Source organism: Diadema antillarum, unplaced genomic scaffold, assembly GCF_040938485.1.
Source record: "Diadema antillarum isolate AM-2024a unplaced genomic scaffold, OU_Dant_1.0 seq00000612_RagTag, whole genome shotgun sequence".
NCBI classification, from domain to species: Eukaryota; Metazoa; Echinodermata; class Echinoidea; order Diadematoida; family Diadematidae; genus Diadema; species Diadema antillarum.
In genome coordinates, this window is record NW_027271537.1 from 94244 (window position 1) to 116815 (window position 22572).

General features: G+C 38.8%; 1 protein-coding gene across 1 annotated transcript; it reads right to left on the reverse strand.

The window, feature by feature from the left end:
- Window positions 1–585: 585 nt before the first annotated feature.
- Window positions 586–12840, reverse strand: LOC139735951 (DNA repair protein RAD51 homolog 4-like). The gene is made up of 9 exons (XM_071646704.1): window positions 12762–12840; window positions 8022–8083; window positions 6861–6979; window positions 5876–5957; window positions 5178–5303; window positions 4153–4345; window positions 2142–2212; window positions 1328–1504; window positions 586–798 (listed from the first exon to the last, which is right to left on the reverse strand). Exons 1-9 carry the CDS (start codon window positions 12838–12840, stop codon window positions 745–747), a joined length of 963 nt encoding a protein of 320 aa, XP_071502805.1. The 3' UTR covers window positions 586–744.
- Window positions 12841–22572: the final 9732 nt, after the last annotated feature.

The window sequence follows — 22572 nt, forward strand, 5'->3', positions numbered from 1 at the left end:
AACACATTCAAAAATTGGATTGCATTTGATGTCGAGATCACTTTCATCTGAACCTTTTTGGTGTTGACCTCTCCAGAAGCAGAGAATATTCCAGATGATAAAAGCGAACAGTTTAAACATAACTAATTTCATAATACCGGCAGTAACGAATGTGTACCATAATGCACCAGAATGGGGGAGTGAAACAAAATAGCATCAATACACAAGTCAATGCTACTCTCTTTATGTAGGTACTCTACAGTATTAAACACAGTGACTGTGCCTTCGTCAGGCAGACCTGCACTATTCAAATTCATGAAATTCTTCTACCGAGACACAAAGAATTTCGAAGGCAGAATTTCAAAAATTTGAACAGTTATGCAGTACCCACAGCATGCTACAAGGATTAGAACCAGCACTTGCTGTCGGGCGGAAGCTCGATGGTCTAGCGGAGATGACGCCTGTCTGGAGATCAGGAGGTCGTAGATTCGAAACCTACGTATGCCCATGATTTCTTTTATCATGACTACTACTTAAACAGTGATCAATTCATTGCTTGTTTATGTTGATGTAGGCAATTTCTCAATCAGCTGCGATAAAGACCTGCACCATGTTTCGGCCATCCAGCACTGTGACCTTGTACGCCTGCACCTCAGGAATGGGGTGAATCCTGACGGCACCAGGTGATGATGTCCGAATCTTCCTCCTCCTCAGAGTGGCCATGAGGTATCCAAGGCCATGTCAGAGGGTAAAATGAAGCGAATCTCAGCCATTCACACCCTCATCTCCTATGGCTATTTGGCAAGAGGTGCTGACAGCCTGAAAGAAGGAAAATTACATACAAAGAGAAAAGAAATAACATACAAAGAGATAAGAAAATTGGTGGTTAGAGAGCTTTTTTTTTCCCCAGAACCACTCCAGCATCAGGTTAATGTGATTATTGAGAGGTGTGATCTGTGGACATTTGTCACAGACTGTCAACCTTTTTCCGTTCACTAAAAAAGAAACGAACAAACAAATAAAAACCACAGTGTCATTATCAAACAACTACATGCTCCAGCATAGAATTTCTTAAAAATGAATTTTGATTTCTTTGTAACCGGAATTTCATTTATAACCACGTTTGTTACAACTGGAGTGCACTTTATTCCATCAAACCTTGATATTGTGGAGACCAAGTATTGGGTATCTCAAATACTACACGCAAAAAAAAACAACAACAAATCTTTGTGTCATAGATCAATATTTTTAAGGTTGTATGTGAGTGTTTGTGCAAGAGTTGGTGAAATTCTTGCACACCAACAGCTTCTTCAGCATCTCTGGAAACCTGCATTTTGGGTGTGTTTACCTGTCTCTGTGATTTGACCAAGTAGGCAGCTCTACTGATGATGGGGCTGGCTTGACTGGTGATCCTTTCTCCTCTCTCCATGGTGAGCAGGAGGCGGGTCTGGGGCACACTGAGCCAGGTTCTTCCCAAGGCTGGTTTGGGGACACCCTTCTCTCCTTGCACCATGTTGTTGCATTCCTAAGGAGTTCATATAAACAGAATGTAGTAGTGCACAATCATAACATACCAGTACTGTCATTTCACATTAGCCGAGTGTATGCCAATGTATCTTACAACTTCTTTCCATCAATTTTCATTGATACAAAATTTTTACATTGACAAATAACCCTTGAACTAAAATGCAGAAAGACACATACATACACAATACACATACACATACACATACACACAAAAGACAAACAACCACCCACTATAACACGATCAATGACCCTCGCTTCAAGTTTACTTTGATGAGTCTAAATGAACAAATGATATACAATCAATGAAAATATTGCATTATCATTTATCAAACCAGCATATAAACAAAGCTTTACCAAACGTGCATTAATATTGGAATTAATTTACAAGTACTGTGAATGCATTTCTTTAAATACCTAGCCATCACATACACACAACTTTGGAAAAGGTAAACAAATTTTTGCCAATTCCATACTTCATTCATGGGTAGCTCAAACATCTTGGAAGCATGCATCAGCTCATTTGACCATTAAAGCAAAATGCAATTGAACTGATTCCATGAAACTTCCCATTGTTTTCTCCTTTTTTGTTTGTTGGGCAGTGTTCTTTTTACAGATGAGTTTAAACAATAACTCACCACAACTGCTACGGAGTAGTCTGCCGCAAGGAATTTAAGGGACCTGGCTAGATGGACCATCATGCCTTGACCTAAGGGTATAAGAGAATGGTTGGTAAAGAGAGTCATTTATTTTATGTATGTAAACATGTGCCAACTCTAAAAATGTGTAAAATCTGAGTTCGTAAAAAAAGTGTAAGGCTCTCTTCATCTTACCCAGCCCCTCCCCCCAGTTGGAAGTCTGACAACGTTCGCTTTAAAAGAAATCAGGGTCACTATTGATGTTACTGTGGATGAGAACTTAGATGAAAATTTTGCCACTAATCCAGGATTATCAATCACCTACCCAGCATCTTTATCTAAATCTGACACTAAGGCAAATCAAGAAAAAAGAAAGCGATATTTGTCACACATGCACATGACAGTATAACTATTCATTCATTGTTGCTCATTTCACGGTCCAGCATGAGGGCATTTTGTTTCTCTATGGTTTCCTCCATTGCTTTTATTCGCTTGGCAATCGATTCTTCTACCAAGGAGCTGAAGCTTTTGTTTTGTAGAATGTCTTTGATGACATCTTGTGTCAGCTGGGTGGAGCCAACCCGGTCAAGTGTCATTTGCGCATTCAAGTCATTTCTTGCTTGCCAAAGTGGTCTTCTTGTCATTACAGAGAACTATCATTAATGAGAATACCCGGAAAGGTGTGATAACTGACTATATTATAGGGCTGCCTAATACTCACACATCAAAATATGGGGAGTTCCAAAGAGCAATCACAGACACATTGGTGTGTTACTTATCTCTCAATAGGTCAAACTAATTCCCAAATAAGGAAAAAAAAACTTTTATATTCCTGTATTGAGAGAAGAAGAGAGATTTTAAGTTTCCAGAAAAACTTGGCAGCTTTGGGGATACCAAATGACTTACAGGGAGATACTTGTGTGTGGCATGCATCTACTCTAAATAGGCAATTGTAATCATAAAATCAGGGAGGTACTAATATTCATATCTTGGACTTGAAGAAAGAGTTAATGTTTCAGGGAGCATCTCACAGAATCAGGCAACCTGGCAGCTATGGCAGGGCTCGAAACTAACGGCAGCCCAGTGGCCCGGGGCCACCAAAAATTAAAGTTGGGCCACCACATTTAAAAATATGACAAATTTGGTGGCCCGCCTCGGGCCTCCTAAATTTTTGGAAAAGTATGTCAATAAATTTGTAACTTTTTGCGCCGGAAATGCATAAATGCATGCAGTGAGTGTGTGCAAACGTAGTAACTTTGTCTTTTGTGTTTTGAGAAATAGAAATATGTTCTTCTAGCTTCTTAATTATTTGCATGCAATCTGATGTCATTTATTTAAATGTTTAGATGTTGCAACCCATGTGCCTGTCAATGAATATCTATACTTAGTCTTCACCATTCAGCAGTTAAATTAGTTTCAAAGATGGATGAAAAGGACTGAATGAGTGCCTGAGAGTGAGTTTTGCGAGTTTGTTGAGGTTTACTTTATGAGAAGATATGTCCAGCTTCCAATTCTAGATGATAAAACTTAAATATTTGACTCATTTAAAAAAAAAAAGGACTTTTAATGTTTTTTATTGTTTTTTTTGGGGGGGGGGCACCAAATTTTTCTCTCGGGCCACTAAAAATTTGAAATTGATGATTTTGGTGGCCCCATCGGGCAAAGTTAGTGTGGAGCCCTGGCTATGGGGATTCCAAATAGCTTTCAAAGAAATACTCTTTGTGTTATGTCGCTTCCCTCTTCAATTCTTCTCTTTCTAGGCTCTTCTGCCAAGCAACGATCCAGTTAAGGACTACATACACATGGTGTCACCGCAAACCTTTCTTCCTCATACTCTTTGTGTGTTGCACGCATCTACCATTATTGGACAAGAGTAATTCTAAAATAGAGGAGGTTCTGATCTTTCTTTCTTTTTCAAGTCTAAATTTAAGTTTCAGGAAGTTTCTTGCAGAATTGGTAAACTTGGCAGCTCTGAGTCACAACATTCAGACACTCTAATTCTATGACTCACCCTCACTTTGCTTCCCTCCCAAGAGAGGGGCCAGGACGGCTGTCACCGAGTCCACGATGACGAGTTTGAGGGCACCATAGAAGGCATCGGTCCCCTGATCGATGGCAGCCTTCACAGAGTCCACGAGGTCAAGAAGCTCGTGGAGATCAAAGGTCTTAGCACATCGGATTTTGCAGAGGGCCGCTGTTCTCTCCTGCTAGGTGACAGTGGCATACATATAAATTATGACTGATATATGTGTGTATGTATAGATATAGTCATCTAGAGGAAAGAGAGAGCATGATGAAAAGATAAATACAAACATGCATGTACATAAATGACATACAGACAGTTCATCGTATGGTATGTATGCAGTAATCCTTGCAGTATTCTGAGAGCTAAAAAGCTTTATTTTTGGTAGTAAAACAGTATCTTTATTTTTTTTTTACCTTTCCTGAAATAGACAAGTGTAGTAATATCATTAGGGGAAAACATTTTTTTTCTGTTAACCCTGCAGTATTGTGGCAAAAGAAAAGAAAAAAAAGTATCAGTTGGCACCTCTTGAAGCTCATGCACTATTCATGGGAAGGTTAATATACCTGTACTATCATGACCCGATTCTTACAGGCTGAGCAATATTAGCAGCAAAGACCTTTACAACAAGATGAACCACTGTTAGATGGAAAAACACAATCAGAAGTTTGTCACACGCTATTCAAGAGAATTTCATTCATAATAGTTTGAACTTTAATGCTTTTTTTCACTGAACTTTAAAACTTTAAGAATGACAGTGCACTTTTTTGAGTTTCAAGAAACATGGCTTCATGATATTTGCTCCAATGAAATATCTGCACGCTACTTTAGCCAAACATAAATTCTACCCAGAAACATAACCCTTCCCCTAATCTTAATCCTCACATCAAACTAAACTGAAAACCTTATCACAACTGTAGCCAAGTCGGTGGAGAAAATGAGTCAGTGGAGAAAATAAGACCAGCTGAGCAACTGTCAGAAGAGCAAATGTTGTGTCACTGCAAGAAACATGCCTTTTCTGTGAGGACCCTTCGTTCAACAATTTCCTGAAGTCTCGATGGGTCAAATGCCCCAGATGTGTCTATGTAGAGGACATTCTGCCCAGACAAGGCAACTGATGAAGCCACGGTCAAACAAAACTGTTGGCAAGAACAAGGGGGTAAAACACTGTTAATCTGCCATGCTCACCATGTATTGCGAAAATTCCCCTTGGATTTTTCTTTTTCTTTTTCATGCAACCCTCATGGAAAACACATTTTAGTGTTCTTTGCAAACAAACAGTAAAAGAATATACAGAATATACAAGGCTTTACAGTAATAACTTTGGTATCTCTTCAGACACACACACAAAAATAATGCAGTTCAGTTCAAAAGAGGTAAATTTCCATAAGGGGGTTAACAAACTCTGGAACCTGAGAATGCTTGCTATTGAGAGCTCCTACCTTTTGGACAGGAAAAATTTGACAAGAGCACAACCCACAAAGTTTGATGAAAAATTAAAACACTTCTATTTCAATTCGAGATCCACAAGTGAATCAGCAAATGCAATTTGGTAGTTTCTAGATAATAGAAAATAAAAGACAATGACTTGTAACAATTAAGAAATCTAAATATGCTGTATCATAGTTTTATGTGTTATCATCAGGTAAATTTGCAGAAAATTTGAGGGCTTGCCACAGAAAAGTATGAGCTGTAAACAGTTTTGTCTGACCTGTGTCTTTCCCGATGCTGCAGGTCCAACAATCTCTGTCAATTCTGATGTGTAGATTCCTCCATCCAACAATGCATCTATGCTGTGGGACATAAACATTGAGATGTTTTGATGTACAATTATCAATATGATGTCCACCCCACTAAATGTCACTTTGGAAAAGATTATTAGAAGTCAGCAGGAACCCTTATAATACACTAATTTAGTTTGCATAAATCAACCATGTAATAGACAGAAGTATTAGTGTCCCCTATATGACAAGATGGGCTTGCATTCTGTTGATACATGCATCAATCAGTAACTGATAGGCATAGTATGATACATCTTAAGATTGAATTTTGTGGCTGCCTGTGAATATCTGTCACAAGAACGAGAGATTTCTTGGTAAGGTATGACTCCCAAATTTGCTAATCTATTGCACATGCACATTTTCTAAGATGCACAAATTTTATGCCAATCATGAGCTTTAAAAAAAACACAAACAAACAAAAACAAAAAAACTTCCATGGCTCCATAAGGCTGCGTTCACATAGAAGTATACGGTATTCGCTATTCGCTATTCGCCGTTAAGTCGACCCAGCACACCATCACCCGCACCATCAACTCCCTACTTCTTCCTCCTACACAATCATCCCAGCAATAACAATTTCTAAACTGCGTCAGAATGTCAGTCTACATGCTTATTTTTGCTAAAGGGCAAATCCAGACCAAAATTTTCATCATTTCATAAACGAAAGATGGTATACGCTGCTCGAAAATCGAACAAGCGCAATTCCCACTATGCTATACTATTCTATGCTATTCGGCATTTTCGAATAGTGCCCTTCTGTGTGAACCGGTGTTAGGAAATCCTATTGTTCGATTCAAGCTATTCGCTTGCCCTCGAAAACGAGCACCTAATACCCGAATAGTATACTTCTATGTGAACGCAGCCTTAAGCTTCTCAGGAGAGGGGTGGGGTAATCAAGACTACGGACATTTTTACCTTTGACATCCTGTAGCTAGACAAGCAACAGTTGACAGCATCTCATCATAGTGGTCAGTGCCATTGATGGGGAAGGCAGCATACTGGGCCAAGAGCAACCTCCGTATGGAGAGCAGAACCTGTAGCAATGGAATAAATTTGATATGATCCAACACTGAAGAAACCCACTCAAGATCCACCTTCCTAAAATCCAATTGACATTTATATACCCTAAAATCCAATATACATGAATATGTAGCTAACGAGACTAAAAGGATTTATGATTTCTTCAGGTTTCCCTTTGCACTAGTATGTAATGACAGCAAAATGAAATCAAGGAACAATATCACAATATCAGAATAACACCAGACTGGTAGGTATCACATGCATTGCACGGAATGAACACAAGGGTGATGGCTAAGGTGTCGAGATCATTTCAGTGGACAGTTGTTAAAGGCTACAGTTGTAATATGTACGAGCTATTGAGTTTTTGGGCTCAGGGGATAGTACCAAGGACCATCAACCATAAGGTTCCTGGTTCCAGTTTCCTTGCAGCAGGAGATGTGTCCCTGGACAAGGCACTTTTATCCTCCATGCCTAGATAGTTCTTTGTAAGGAACTTCAAGCTATCAGTCCCATGGTAGTTTGCTTTATACAAGCATTAACTGCTTCCTTGGTGGCCACATAAGGCAACATATCCTACATTCAAATCAAATGTCAAATGTCAAAACTCACAAAAAAGGAAAGGATGGAAGCAAGATTACATAATGTTCAAACGAGAACTTCAAATAACTAAATGAATAGAAAACACTAGCTAGGTCCTCAAATAATCCATCAACGGAAAGCAAAACAGAAGTTTTCTCTGAAATAGGTCAGGTTCAAATTTTCAAATTTTTTTAGAGGGAAATTAAATGACTTCCAGAGTTTTGTTTTTCATATCAAGTGAGGGGGAAGTGTTTCTGACAACAATACTGTAAATGTTAGCTGAATATATGGTCAATTAGAATTTTCATTAATTCCATACACATAAGCACCTGAGAAAATTGAGGGAAACAAATGTTAAAATGTACTCTAGCTCTCACTATGTGGTTTCCTAAGTTCTTACCTCTGGAGTTAGGTCAGACGCTACTCCATCTGACTACAACTTGTAATGTTTAAAGGAAAGCATAAAATTTCCCTCACCTTATAAGATAAGGAACATCTCTGTGACAGCAATTCAACATCAGAAGTTATGAAGTCAAGCACTGCCAAGAAAGAAGAGGAAAAAACATGTACAAATGTACTACATATGCAACAAATTGCAACATGATTCCGGTGTCCAAAATCATCATCAGCTGGTCACTTGGCACTCCAGGAGCTGGGCAGTATTTAGTAAACCTCCAACAAACATTCAGGGCAAAAAAGGGAAAGGCAGAAGAAGGAGGTCCTCTCTCAGTGAGTTCCAGTGGTAGACTGTCTCTTTATTCAGAACCCACAGGGTTCTTCATCTGCATAAATCATAGAGTTCACAAACCAATCAAAATGTTATAAGGAGAAGAGTATGACCTGAGGTAAAAGAAAGAACCAATGGAAAGTAAAGATGAAGTGATCATGAGCTGAACTTGCACATGAATGTGAACAGAACAAAAGAATTATGAAGTGTGGAGGTGAGTGGAAAGTACTGGAAAGTATAGGCACAAGGCCAGGAAGTGGAAAAGACTTGGGATGTATGGGAGGATAAGTGTGAAAAAAAAAAGTGATAAGGGGCATGTATGGAAAATGAACTCTATGGAAAGCAAAAAGAAAAAACAATGAATTTAATACAATATATATCTTTAGATCAATTTCATACTCTTACACAAATATCCTTCCTCTGAAAAAATGTCCTCATTTTTTTTCTCTACCATATACCTGATTTTAAATCATACTTCTAATATTAACCATGGCCATATTGCCGCTTAACAGAGCAAATTTGCTGAAATTGTTAGCGGTGACTAAAACTCTTTACACATTTCTTCTTTTTTTTTCCTTTTACATACATACCTTATTCTTTTTTTCTTTTCACTCAATTCTTGCAATGTTTGAACAGTAAATAATAAAAACAACACTTTCTTGTGTAGGATTGCTAACATACAACAAAATTCTACTAATTCTTTCTTACTTGTACAAAACTCTGGTCCGTCCACATCTCAAATACTGCACGGTATCATGTAACACATGATCAGAAAATCAAAGCTGTACAGCAGAGAGCTACTAGAATGGTACCCGGCATGAGCTTGCTACCATACTGTATGTTGAAAGGCTAGAGAAACTGAACTTATTTTCACTTCGCTAGTATTGGCGTGAGAGGGGCAACATGATTCAGGTGTAAACTAGAAATATCACTTAAGGTGATTAATACCCCCGCCCCGTGACGACAGTCTTACCCAAGGAATGATCTTTCCTTGATCTTCTGCCATTTAAATGCCGTTACCATGGCAACGCAGCTTCCGACACGTCCGAAAAATATGTCTTGCACATCTTCCCACCAGGACTATTGTGTGTGCCACATTTCATAAGCTTTTGTCAAAAACTGAGGAAGTAGTTCAATCCACAAGATCTTTCCTTGATCTTCTGCCATTTATATGCCGTTACCATGGCAACGCAGCTTCCGACACGTCCGAAAAATATGTCTTCCACATCTTCCCACCAAGATCAAGGTGTGTGCCACATTTCATAAGCTTTGGTCAAAAAACTGAGGAAGTAGTTAAATCCGCAAAATCTTTCCTTGATCTTCTGCCATTAATATGCCGTTACCATGGCAACATACTTTCGGGTACTGTCAAAAAATGCGTCTTGCACATCTACAACCAAAGGCACACATCTGTACCAAGTTTCATGGAAATTGGGCAAAAACTGAGGAAGTAGTTTGCAACACAAAATTTTCCATCATTTTGGCTCATAATATGTGAGCTGTTACCATGGCAACATACTTTTTGTCACTGTCAAGAAATGTGTCATGCTGACCTATATCCTAAGACAAACATTCAATATGAATACCATGAGAATTGGAAGAACACTGATGAAGCAGTTTTGTCATGAAGCATTTTGCCCTATATTTTACCAATAACATGCCGCTACCATGGCAACGCACTTTTTGCCACTGCGGAAATATGTGTCTTGCACATTAACATATTCAGATGAACATCTGTACCTAATTTCATAAAAATTGATCAAAAACTGTGGGAGGAGTTCGCGACGCAAGATTTGTACCCATTTTTGCCCATAATATGCCGTTACCATGGCAACGTACTTTTGGGTACTGTCAAAAAATACGTCTTGCACATCTACAACCCAAGGCACACATCTGTGCCAAGTTTTATGGGAATCGGTTGAAAACTGAGGAAGTAGTTCGCGACGCAAGATTTGCAACGGACCGACCGCCCGACCGCCCGACCGCCCGACCGTCCGCTGATTCCTATATACCCCCTTCAAACTTCGTTTGGCGGGGGTATAAAAATTCTACATGGTATTGACAGATTATATACACTACTGTAGCTGGAACACGTTTTTGTAGAACCAAAGTACCAATTTACATGTGTTCACTGAAGCTTTTCAAGACCCATTCTAAGTTAAATGTTAGAAGTTGTTTCTTCAACAAACGTATCACTGTGACTTGGAACAATTTGCCAGCATCTCTTGTCACTGCTTCCAGTACCAAAACCTTCATTAAGACGGGGGTTCATGAAGTCAAACTTAATTTATTCCGACATCCAAGATCGACTAAAACTTGTGGTATGCCACTGGTTTCCCTGTTCAATTTCAATAAGTTATAAACTGCTAATCACCACATACATTGTACTTCAAATTTAACATTATAGAATATTTGTTATTCATTCTTGTTTTATAAATGGCTACATGAAAAAAAAAAGTCTCCAGAATCTTTATTTTCATTAGAATTAATAGAAAGTTGAGTAACATTGAAGACAAACACAATTTTCCTAGAACCTAACGCGTTAACATAGACTCCTAACGTTAGTCACGTATTCTTAGTTAAATTTTAAGTTCGACTTGAATTCTTTGTGAAACACCCTCCAGCTTAGATAACTTGGCCTCGGTGCAATCAACATTTCCATGATTTGTTAAGTTCTACCCAACACTTTCATCCACATCGCAAACCGCTTCAGCTTTTTTAGTTGGCCCTAATAACGTAACCATGGTTACATTTGTGAATGTTTAACACAGTGTGGGTGTAGAAAATCTACAAATAAATTCGTTTCTGCAACAACCAGGACAGGAGATTCCCAGCAGGACTCCCTCACTCCCATAATCACATGATGATGTAACCGCAGCAGCGACCCCAGCGCCCCGCGCCGGGGTTAATGATGATGATACCGTTAGACATGCAGAAAGATCCGTCTGTCCGGAGGAGTCTTTTATTTTTATTGACCTTATCACTCTCCTTCGTAAGGGGATCCATGAAACCAGATGCAGTCTCCGTGGAACATATCTCTGACGACCAGATTTAGCGCTAGCTAGGTCTAATACTAGTAGAGCCAAGTCTAGAACCTATACTGTACAGACCGATCTTTCAGTCAAATGATGACCGACCAGTCCTTCTTGTTATTTTTATAAATGATTTGCCAAATACAATGAATAACTCAGTATTTATGTTTGCCGACGACACCAAAATCATCGGTGATGTCAGTACAGCCTCAAAACAGGAATCGCTTCAAACTGACCTAACTCATGCTGATGAATGGAGTAAAAGATGGCAACTTGATTCCAACGTTAAGATTCTTCATATTGGAAAAAATAACCCAAGGGAAAACTACAGAATGAATAGTGTAGAGTTAGAAGCAACCAAGCAGGAAAAGGACCTTGGCGTTATAATAGATGAAGAATTAAATTTCCATCAACATGTCTCAGCAGCTGTCCAAAAGGCAAATCAAACACTTGGGATTATACACAGGACATTCTCACAAATGACGACGGAAATACTTCCTATTTTGTTTGTATCATTGGTTCGACCTCATTTGGAGTATGGCAACATTTTATGGCATTTGAGATATAAAATGGACTCTGACAAAGTTGAAAGAGTGCAGAGAAGAGCCACTCATATGACTCCTGAACTCAAATGTTTGTCATATGAACAATGCCTGGAAAAACTCAACCTACACTCATTATACTACAGCCTGGACAGGAGACGAAGAGGCGACATGATTACTGTTTATAAATTGCTCAATGGAAAGTTGGGGATTTCTGGTGACATGTTTTTCGAACCAGCCATCCACTCATCAACAAGAGGTCATAGATACAAGCTCTTCACCAAACGTTAAAGATTAGAACTGAGAAGTAACACAGTTACATTTTTCAGCCAGAGTAGTTGCCGACTGGAACAGATTGCCTGCTAATGTTGTTGAAGCTTCCTCGATTAATAATTTCAAAGATTTATTAGGCAGACATATTCTGGAGGGGGAAAAATTTAAAACCTCTGCTCCTCAACGCACATAAAGCAACAAAGTTGAAGATGATTATATTATGTTGAGACCGGAAGGGGGACAGGACCAGTCCTCTACTTCCGTATCAGATGTGATGTGATGTGATGTGATGTGATGATGATGATGTCACTTGAATGTTGGTTAAAGCACAGCAGGGCTGTGTAAAATAAAGCGTGTATGGACCTTCAGTCTGTATACAATACTGGAGTGGATACTGGAGTTTCAGCTCAGCTGCCACTGGCACTGCACTGCCACTGCACTAGTGACTAGCACTGGTTCTAGTTAGAACATAAGTACTTGCTTACATGCACTGCACTGCACTAAAACAGTAACTGTTTATACACGTTAGATAGAGAATGTAGATTCACCACTCAGTCACTCACGCATCACGCGGACACTCACGCATCACGCGGACATGGTGTCGGTGGTAAAGAAAGAAATAAGAATGGAGGAATAATCTCACCTGTTTTCACTCCTGATGACTGCAATGACTCATACACATCCTTGGTCATTGCTGGACACATTCCAACATTTAATTTCATAACTTGGCCACGATTTCTTCACATATCACGCCGGTCAATCTTACGGAAAAGAGAGCCTCCTATCCTCTCCCAGGTCCTGGGAGCTACGGGAGATGCTCGCGCTCGTCGTCTGTACCGGTACCGCCGCTCTTCATATACGCTAGCCGCGCCATAGGGTATATTGCCGATAACGTGAACCACCGCACAACAACACTAGTACATTGTACTACGGTGCGTCCTGGCTAGCAGACGACTTCGTTGTTTGCTTGCCTACGCGTTGCCGCGCCGCATCAGAGGTGCAGTCGACACACGATCAAGTACGGCGCGCGCCTTGGGAGTTTATAATCTCTTTGGTAGGATCTTATATGGCGCCCTCATTTGGGGTTACACAGACACAAGATTTCTTCCATATAATGTTAGTGATGTTCCCCTTTCTTAGTGTTTGTTTGTGAGTTTAGGATGGGAAATAAGTCATGCTAACTAATTATGATAAGCACCCAGGGTGGTCTGAGAACCAATTACATGCGACAAACTAAAGTCAATGCAGGTCTGTTTTACGTTAAGTTATAATCGGCGTCATACAGCTCGCCTGCAGATCGGAATTAGAAGAGACAGAAAATATGAACAAACGACAATTTTGATATCATGACGGTTTATCAGGGTAGGCCTACAGCTATGTAATTATTCAAAGGTCATTTCTACAAGACTTGTCGAGGATGAATAATGCTTTCTTCATCAGTAGGCTAGCCACACTTTGATAGGGCCTTATCAAAATCTGAAGTAAATCTCACGCGCAGTATATTAAATGCGTCCATTTCTTTATAATTATTAGTGATCATTGCCTATAATTGAATTATAATTCAATTATAAAAGCACTTCAACTTTAATGATGTTTAAATATTCTATCATTCATGAATCCTTTCTCGTACCAGGACCACAATTATGTTCTCTCTAAATTCAGTTAGGGTCTAGTCTTGATTCTATTATTATCTTTAAAAAAAAAAATGTGTTACATTTGGGCACTTTTCTTTGTAAATACTCTCGGAACGCAAAATACACGATTAGGCCAGAATTTACACAATATATCAAACAATGATATCTTTCGCCTCTCGGTGCAAAAGTGATTGAGTCTGCAAGCATTTATCTATCACCGTCATTCTTTCATAATAAATCCAGGGGGGGGGGGCATTTCATGAAGGAACTTGTCGGATAAAGTCAATTATATCCGACAAGTTCAGAGAAATCAGCCAATCAGATTAAAGAATTTCTCAAAACTTGTCGGATATAATTGACTTGTCAGATATTTTATCCGACAAGTTCCTTCATGAAATGCCCCCTGGATGCAGAAAAATTAACGATTTTGCCAGACAAAAAATCACGCCGCTGCAGTGGCTGTTCCTATATATTAGCTGCTGCAGAACTCTAGGTATACAACACGTTCGAGGACAGTTTTCTTTAATTATTGAGCGTAATCCATTAGTCTTATAGGCCCTTTTGCAAAAGAAAACCGGTTGCTTCATTCATGTTGTCTATAATCACCAACACGAGCACATTTCCAGTCCTCAGTGTATAGGTCTCAGGGCCAGCGGAGCGTTTTCAAATGTGTGGGGCCCACTTCCGCCAAAAAAAAAAAAAAAAAAAAAAAAAAAGGGTCCCCAGGCCATCTCTCGCCTTCCATTTCCGGGTTTCTTCAGCTGACAACCGAAAAAAAAAAATCCTCAGCTCATCTCTCCCCTTCCATTTCCACCTTTTTTTTCCCGCTGACCAAAAAAAAAAAAAAAAAAAGGTCTTCAGTGGAAAAACATGAACCTTACCGCGCTCACACTTCAAGATTTCCATCTATTTCTATTTAGTGCCACTTACGTACTTCTGGGTTTAAAAAAAAAGTGTGGGGGCCCAAAGTGATGACACCTTATGTATTCCTTTGTATGATGCACAAAAAGTGTGGGGGCCAGAGCCCCCACAGCCCCCATGGTTCCGCCGGCCATGGGTCTATACAACTATATAGGGGCAAGCATGGTATTACCGGACGCATGGTATTACCGGACACGCACATTTTTGCGTACTAATGACATTATGTACGCGCGATACTTCGTAGATTAGCCTCACAGAACTTTGTGTGGACCGAAATCGCAAAAAACGCCACATAAAAATGTAAAAACAAAAAAAAAATCACATTTTACCTCAAATTTATAGTTGAGTGACCCGCACCTCTTCATAGTTAATATTTATGCATGTTTGAATCACATTTCACGACTAAAATTCTATGAAATCCCACTCACATACAGGAAAAATGCTGAAGATTCCAATAAAACCAAAAGTTCACTGATCGATATCGGAAATTTGTAGCTATCGTCCTCAAACGCGAACGATGCGGAATAGTTGTGCGCTGAGGGGCCCGCAGCTCATCACCCGCGCGTGCGCGTGCAGCTCCTATAGACAAAGCACGTAAACTAGAAGTATAGAGTCTAACCAGTTGTCGATTTCTCACAAGGTTTTATTGCGTGAACTGTTCGAAATGTTCAAGACAGACATTTTACCGTAATATATGAAATTTGAGCCTCATTTGCCGATTTTTTCTTTGTCATCCGCTCGGTGAGAATGTGTACGGTGATTTGTGGGATGAATTATGATTCTGGTGCAAGGACTAAGTGCGAAAGACCTCGATTATTCGATTACGAAAATCGCGTCCGGTAATACGATGCGATTTAGCACCGCGCAAAAAACAACTATTTTTAGAGGGTTATGTTTGAAGCATATTTTCTAAAAACTGGAACGAAGAATTGACACAAGTTGGCTGAATTCGTGATTTCCATGAGTCTGTGAATAAGTGGTGTTATTTTTAGCCGAAATTTCATCCACTGAGTACGGAAATCAAAGCCACGCAAAAAAGCGTCCGGTAATTGGATGTCCCACCCTACAGCTAAACATCAGTTAACATTGTTTGCAAGGCGGTTGAAAGACAAATCTATCGGCATTCATGTTGAGTAGAATGCACCGTCTCTATAGTCAAAGTGTAAGTATACGGATCAGAGAATGAAAGATTTCAAAGAATAATCCTTCTGAGTGCCATCCCTGTCTATATTATTACACATTACATCTCGTACTTTGTTGAATAATAAAGAGGCTTATTCACTTTCCAATCTTCGATTAATAGTCAAAACTCTGCATGCATTTCTCATTTTCTATCACTTTTTCCCATGAGTTTTTTTTTTTTTTTTTTCATGGCACTAGGATAGTGCGACATTTTCCTCATCCATTTCTCAACTCTGGAATGATCTGCCCAACTTCAGATTTGAATTTTGGATTTGAGGTGATTTCTCGTATACGGGACAGGTTGAACAGCTTGAACAAGAGTATACTAGTAGTGAATGATCCAAGGATTCATAATATGCATGAGCAGCAACTATACATCATGCTAGAACTACGTGATCACTGCATTTTGCTATCGCCCTTTATGAACATTGTGATGACTACTATGTTTGATAGCATGCACTGTGGTTGGAAACATGCGGAGCCAAGTTTTCAGCACCATTGTTATTTTCATTGTGCATGCCACGCAGTATGATAAATGGCGAAAAACAGTGCATTATTAATAGATAAATATGACTTAGTGTGTAAAGAAGGGTAAATAATTTTTTTTCATAAATAAATCTTTAAATGACATATTATTTTAAGTATCACTCAACACTTCGCACGTTGCGGGCAAAAATACTCGGGGGAAAAAAGTTGTATGATACCACATCATTATTATAAGAAGCGAGAAACCGAGCGAATAACTGGGGCGCACGTGGGCGCACGTCCCTGGCGCACGTCACGCGTTCGGCACCCGATTGCACGATTCACTACTAGTATTCAGCCCACGAGTAGCTCAGTCATACAGCCCACGAGTCATGCAACTTGCACCGGACTCGTCGTCGTTGACACCACGAAGTGGCACTTTGGCCAAAATCGCGTAGAAAATCAATTTTCTGTTTTCTTCATTTTTGTTATGTGTAAGTTATTCTCTATCATTTCACAGAATCTCAGGTCAGAATTATGCTTATTTATGCAAAAACTGGTATTTCTACAAGTGGCACAAGGCACAAAAACGCAGATCAGTAATTTCACAAAGGTGGCACTATCGAATGTGCCGCTTCGTGGAATTACAGTGCACTCCCGTTACAACGAACACGGTTATAACGAAATTTCGTTATAACGAAGTAAATCTTCTGGTCCCAAAATTATCACCATTAAAGTCTATGGTACAAAATTCGCTTATAACGAACACAGTTATAGCGAAATTTCCGTTATAACGAAGTCTTTTCTGAGCGCCACAGACAAAGAAAAACAAAAGAAATGTGCTCCGTTATAACGAAATGCGAATTGCTTTCGAAAATACGTAGCGGAACAAGCATTTATAGCGTCTCTGAATGGGTGAACGCTTCACACGACTGTGTGTTCGCTCCTTGTGTCACGCACAGTTTCTGGGGGGAACTTGCGTTTATCATTGTAATACAGTTGTCCCATCACATTTCACATAGCTTTCCAGTGTATGATGAGTATTCAGCAAACAGAATATGATATATGTACGTGGTTTATCAATTATTCCTTGTTTTCGTTATATATTGTATTTGTTCGGTTATAACGAAATTTCGTTATAACGAAAGAAAACTGCCGGTCCCGAGCATTTCGTTATAACGGGAGTGCACTGTAATTGCTCTGTGTGTTGGTTAGTTCACGAAGCGGCACATTACATAGACGCCCTGTGTTAAGACGTGCTACGCGCATCGTACGCGGACCACTTCCAGCCAAGCTACGATAATAATACGTCAATATCCAATGAAATACCAAGTACCATGTCATAAGAAGGTAAGAACTCTGGGTAGATTTTAGTCATCTATGATAATGGTGTTTATTTGTCATACTTGAAATATTTGACTTGACATTGCAACGCTATCAGAAACGTAAGATTAGAGACGTTCAAGACAAGTGTCTGATGTTCCTACTGTACAACGCAACTTTCAAGTTAACCTGGGCCCACGTACTGTGATCCCTGTATGCTATGAGTTATCAACACCCCCCCCCCCCCAGAAAACATATAGGTCTAGAGTCTACATGTATTAAATTCACGCTTTGCCAGCATTACCATTTTTTCCCCCTGGACAAACGTCTGTCCATTTAGACTTTCCCCTTTTTATTTGCTTGTCAGTTGCGTAGAAGTAAATGTTAATGATGTTCGTGCCTGTAGAAACGTCTAGTTTGTAGGCCGAGATGAAGTATTAATACCTGTACGGGCTGTACGCTGTTATTAAGAAGGGCTCAGAGGGGTCCGTTTTATGGAGTCATTACATATTTGAATCTCTCATAGATGTGTCTTATGAGCGAAAAGTCTCTCCTTAATAGGCTTTCATGAAACGGATCACAACCTTGTAATTTACATAGACATGAAACTAATATGCCAGGGAACAAAACATAATGTGATTATCTAGGCCTACACCCTCATTTGACCTAGTATCAAGATGTAGATAGACCCTAAAGCACGATGAAAGAAAACTCTAGACACCCATTTAAAATGAAGCAAAAAAAAAAATCATAGGGCTGTTTCCCGGAAAAAAATGGATTCCTAGCGTTCAGAGAATTATGCATTCAGGTTTTCAGGGAAACATCTTCACAGTCTTGTGCTACTTCATCGTTGAATACATAATGTGCCATTCTGGCAATGCATTTACCAATTTGAAACGTAACAGAGCAATTCAGAGTAATTTTGAAATTGTGTTTATTTTTTTTTTTGATAGAAAAGGCCCTGGATGTGTTAAGATTTCCAAGGTCACCAAGTCACATTATTCATGTAATAATTTACATGTCTGTGTTTCTGCAATTTAATTAATCCAGATACCAACAGTGCAGGGCACTTCATCTCCAGAATCACACCTCTACAGAAAGCAGTTCGGATTCAGAGGACAATGTTTCACCGCCAGTACTGTGTAACAAAAGTGTACTTCAGCAACAAGTGGAGAAATTATACATGCCAATCGTTGCAATGTTTTTCTTTTTTTTTTCTCAAGACTCTCAAGCATAAACACCCCTCCCTAACATCTTTACCACCAATATTTGACAGTGATGTCAGGCCTTACTTAAACTCATGTGTCCATGTAATTATTTCAAATGGTCTTTAGGTTTTAGTTATCCTCTGGTCGTAAGATTGATGATGAGTGACATGTTTAGCAAACAAAAGCACATGCCTGGAGCAATGTGGTTTTCTTATTTAATTAAAAATATTAGAAGAACTATGAATCAAACAAAATTTGGTACTATGTTTCACCACTGTAAATGTGACCGTGCATCACAAAGCGAACTAAAAGTCGCACCCCTTTATTTTACGCGAGGACTCAAAAAAAGTAAAATGGGTCAACCGAGTCAGTCTTGAGTTTTTCATATTTTCTGAAAGAGCAATCCTTGTACATTATTCTTCAGTTTTGGATCATAACATGAATGGGAGAGTGTGTTTTCAGCAGTTTTTCTACAACCATTTTTTTTTTTTGGGGGGGGGGGTAACAGAATGATCAGGTATGTCTTAAGGTCCTCTTTCCATTTCCTGAAATCCTTTACTCACTATTCACTTTCAAGTTTAATAACTTTTGAAAGGATAATTGTACTGATTTGAAAATCGACATTAATTGAGGGCAGAATGTGTTAATAGAACATGTGCAATTTCAGTTCAATCTGATAATTCCTTCATTGTTGTCCCGGTGGTTTACATCCTGCGTTTGTCCCTTTCATTGCATAGCTAGCACGACTTGGTAAAGATTAATTGCTTGAATAGACCCTGTTCTTCAAAGCCTCTTTTCTCAGTTCAATCTTTTTCAGAGTGTGTGCTTTCTTTCTAGTATTTAGATAGGTTAGGGGAGACCATTTGAATTTAGTTATACATCATTTTAAAGCTCAGAGTCTGCTCTAAAAGAATCTGCCCTCAACTGAAAATCAATGTCTGGCGACTTTTTGTCGGTTTTGTGATGCAGGGTCACAATGTAATATAGAATGCGCAACACTTTACTGTTAACTCCATATTTTCAATCAGTTAGCTTAATGATAGTATCCATAATATTTATTATATATGATATACATTGTATATTATCTCTTGTGTATTTCAGTCAGTTAAAAAAATCATTCCTTGAATAATTTCTTTTTGCCTTTATTTCCACATTGAAAAATAATTCATTTGTTAAAAAAAAAGAAATGAAAATTCGTAAAGTTCGAATTTACTTATGCCATTCGATATACCGTTCCGTACCATTCTTATTGATTTAGTGCTTCATATTTTGACAAACATTCTGAAACAGGCATAATGAATAATTACATATCCAAGTGCACGAAGAGGGTCCAACTGATATACAGCGTGTCCCAGAAAAAACGAAACCGGGTTTCCATGCAACTTTTTACTATCGAAATCATACATTTTCTTTACGAGCTATACATCAATGGAAAGATAAACTTTTCTTCTTTCATTTGATGTACAACTTAATGTTCATTGTTCATGCATGACTGAGTTAGAACAATGAAAAGTGGTGCTACCAAATTTTCATTTGCACGCGCAAATGGTGACTTTAAGTGAATTTTTCAGACTTTTAACGTTACGGTTTCGAAAAACAAAGTTCTTAACCCAAATATTCATATTTTCTTCTTTCATATGAGACCTTACGAGTCAAATATGAATAACGCATGCTTGAGAAAAATCTGTATGAAAGCATGCTTCATTTCTGCCAATTCTACGGATAGTCGAAAAAAGCAAGCATTCAGCTCTCCCGACATAGCATTAGACAATGGGCTCATCTGCACCGTTGAATTCACACAAAATAACCGAAGTGCTACAGTGAATGTTGTTGGCGGGGGGGGGGGGGGGGGGGGGGGGGGGATATTTACAGAGGATGCTGTATGAGACGAACAGCCCTTTGTTGTCATTCATTAAGAATAAGCTATGAGACATATCCAATAATTAAAGACTAATATCGTGAGTATAATTCTCAGGCTGCACGCAGTCCAATGGCTACGTGAAATCGTAAAACAATGATACACATTCTGATGATTTTATACCTCAAACTTATTTCACTGTTTTCATTCCGCTCTACATTTCCCTCACGCGTGGTTAGTCCTTCATCAGTGACAAGGTTTTGAAGTTTTTGAAGGGGGAGGGAAGACAGAAAGAGAGGGTTCTTCACTTTATTTATCACTGAACTTGCTTTGTGCATTTCAAAGGTACAAGTGCAGGACAAAAAGTCGTCTTCTGTTTTGTTCTGTTTTGTGTGTGGGGGGGGGGGAGGGCTTTTTCAGTTACTTTTCTCCCCCTTCACATTCCGCTGATGAACACCCTTGCTCTGTGGTTGGATCATGTGCTAATTTACGACCCCATTCCGAACCGTCTGTAACATTCCCCTTTAACCCCTCTCTTCACGTTTGTGTAAATTCATTGAAGCATGAAGGCCATTGTTATTTGCCAAGTCGGGCAGGCGTCGGGAAAGCTAACTGACTCCTTACTTACTATCCATCCTTCTGAGTAAAATGGAAGCATATTTTCAAATTAGGTTTCCTCGAGTAGGCGTAGATCATTTTTTACGCATGAGATGTCATTTGAAAGGTAAAAGAATGGATATTAAGGTCATGATTTCATTTTTTACAAAGGATAGCAGAAAAAGCCTAAAAAACTCATCCAAAGTCGCCATTTGCTCGTGCAAATGAAAATTTAGTAGTATTACTTTCTATTGTTCTAACTCAGCCATGCATGAATTATGAACAATGAGTTGTGCATCAAATGAAAGAAGAGAAATCAATCTTTCCATTCATGCATATCTCATAAAACAAATATATGGTTATGATCCCAAAAAATTGCAATGAAACTCGGTTTCGTTTTTTCTGGGACACGCTGTACTGGAAAAAAAATAGAATATTTGCTAGGTAATAAGGGGCATGGTCAGTTTCTTGGAATTGTTCTGGTTTTGAGGTTGTCGTTTATATTTGACATTCAAAAAAAAGGGTGTATTAATTTAATTATTTCACCTCCTGAGCCGTTTTATACCGCTCAAAGTCAGTGATCTAATTAAACGTAGAATTAGTGATCGTTGGTGCGTTTTAAAGTGCTGATATGCAGGGTAATGGACGTTGGTGTTAATTAAGGGGACGCAGGTATATGTTCCACAGAATTATTAATTTTCTTCCGCTTATCTGAATCTTAATCTGGCAGAGAAAAAAAGAAAGAAACTACACTGTATTGTTATTTTAACCCGTTCCGCAGCTAGCCTTTCCTGCAACGTGTGTATAGAAATACAATTATCTATTCTGTCAAATACCTTCAGAATATGATTATGTTATAACAATAAGCGGACAATGTAGTTTTCAAATGAACTGTCAATTTTGTAATACTAAATTTCGATTGCATATTTGAAATGTAAGCGCTTATTCAAGTCTGAAGTGGTATAAAAGATAGTTTTCATTGCTTTATCAACTGACCATTTTTCTTTGTCAGTGAAGAACGAAATAAAATATGAAGTGTTTCAGCACTTAACAAAAAAAAATTGTGGGGATCGATTTTATCATTTCTTTCGTACATTCTTTATTCAACCTTTATCATGTGGATTTGGTTTTGTTTTGCTAGTTTTTTTTTCTTGTATAGACGAATGAAAGTAGTGAGTATTCTATTAGAATAATAAGTATGATAAAAAGAGACTGAATACGGGCAGTTGATGGGGTATGAGGAGGGCATGAGATTGTTTCCAGGAG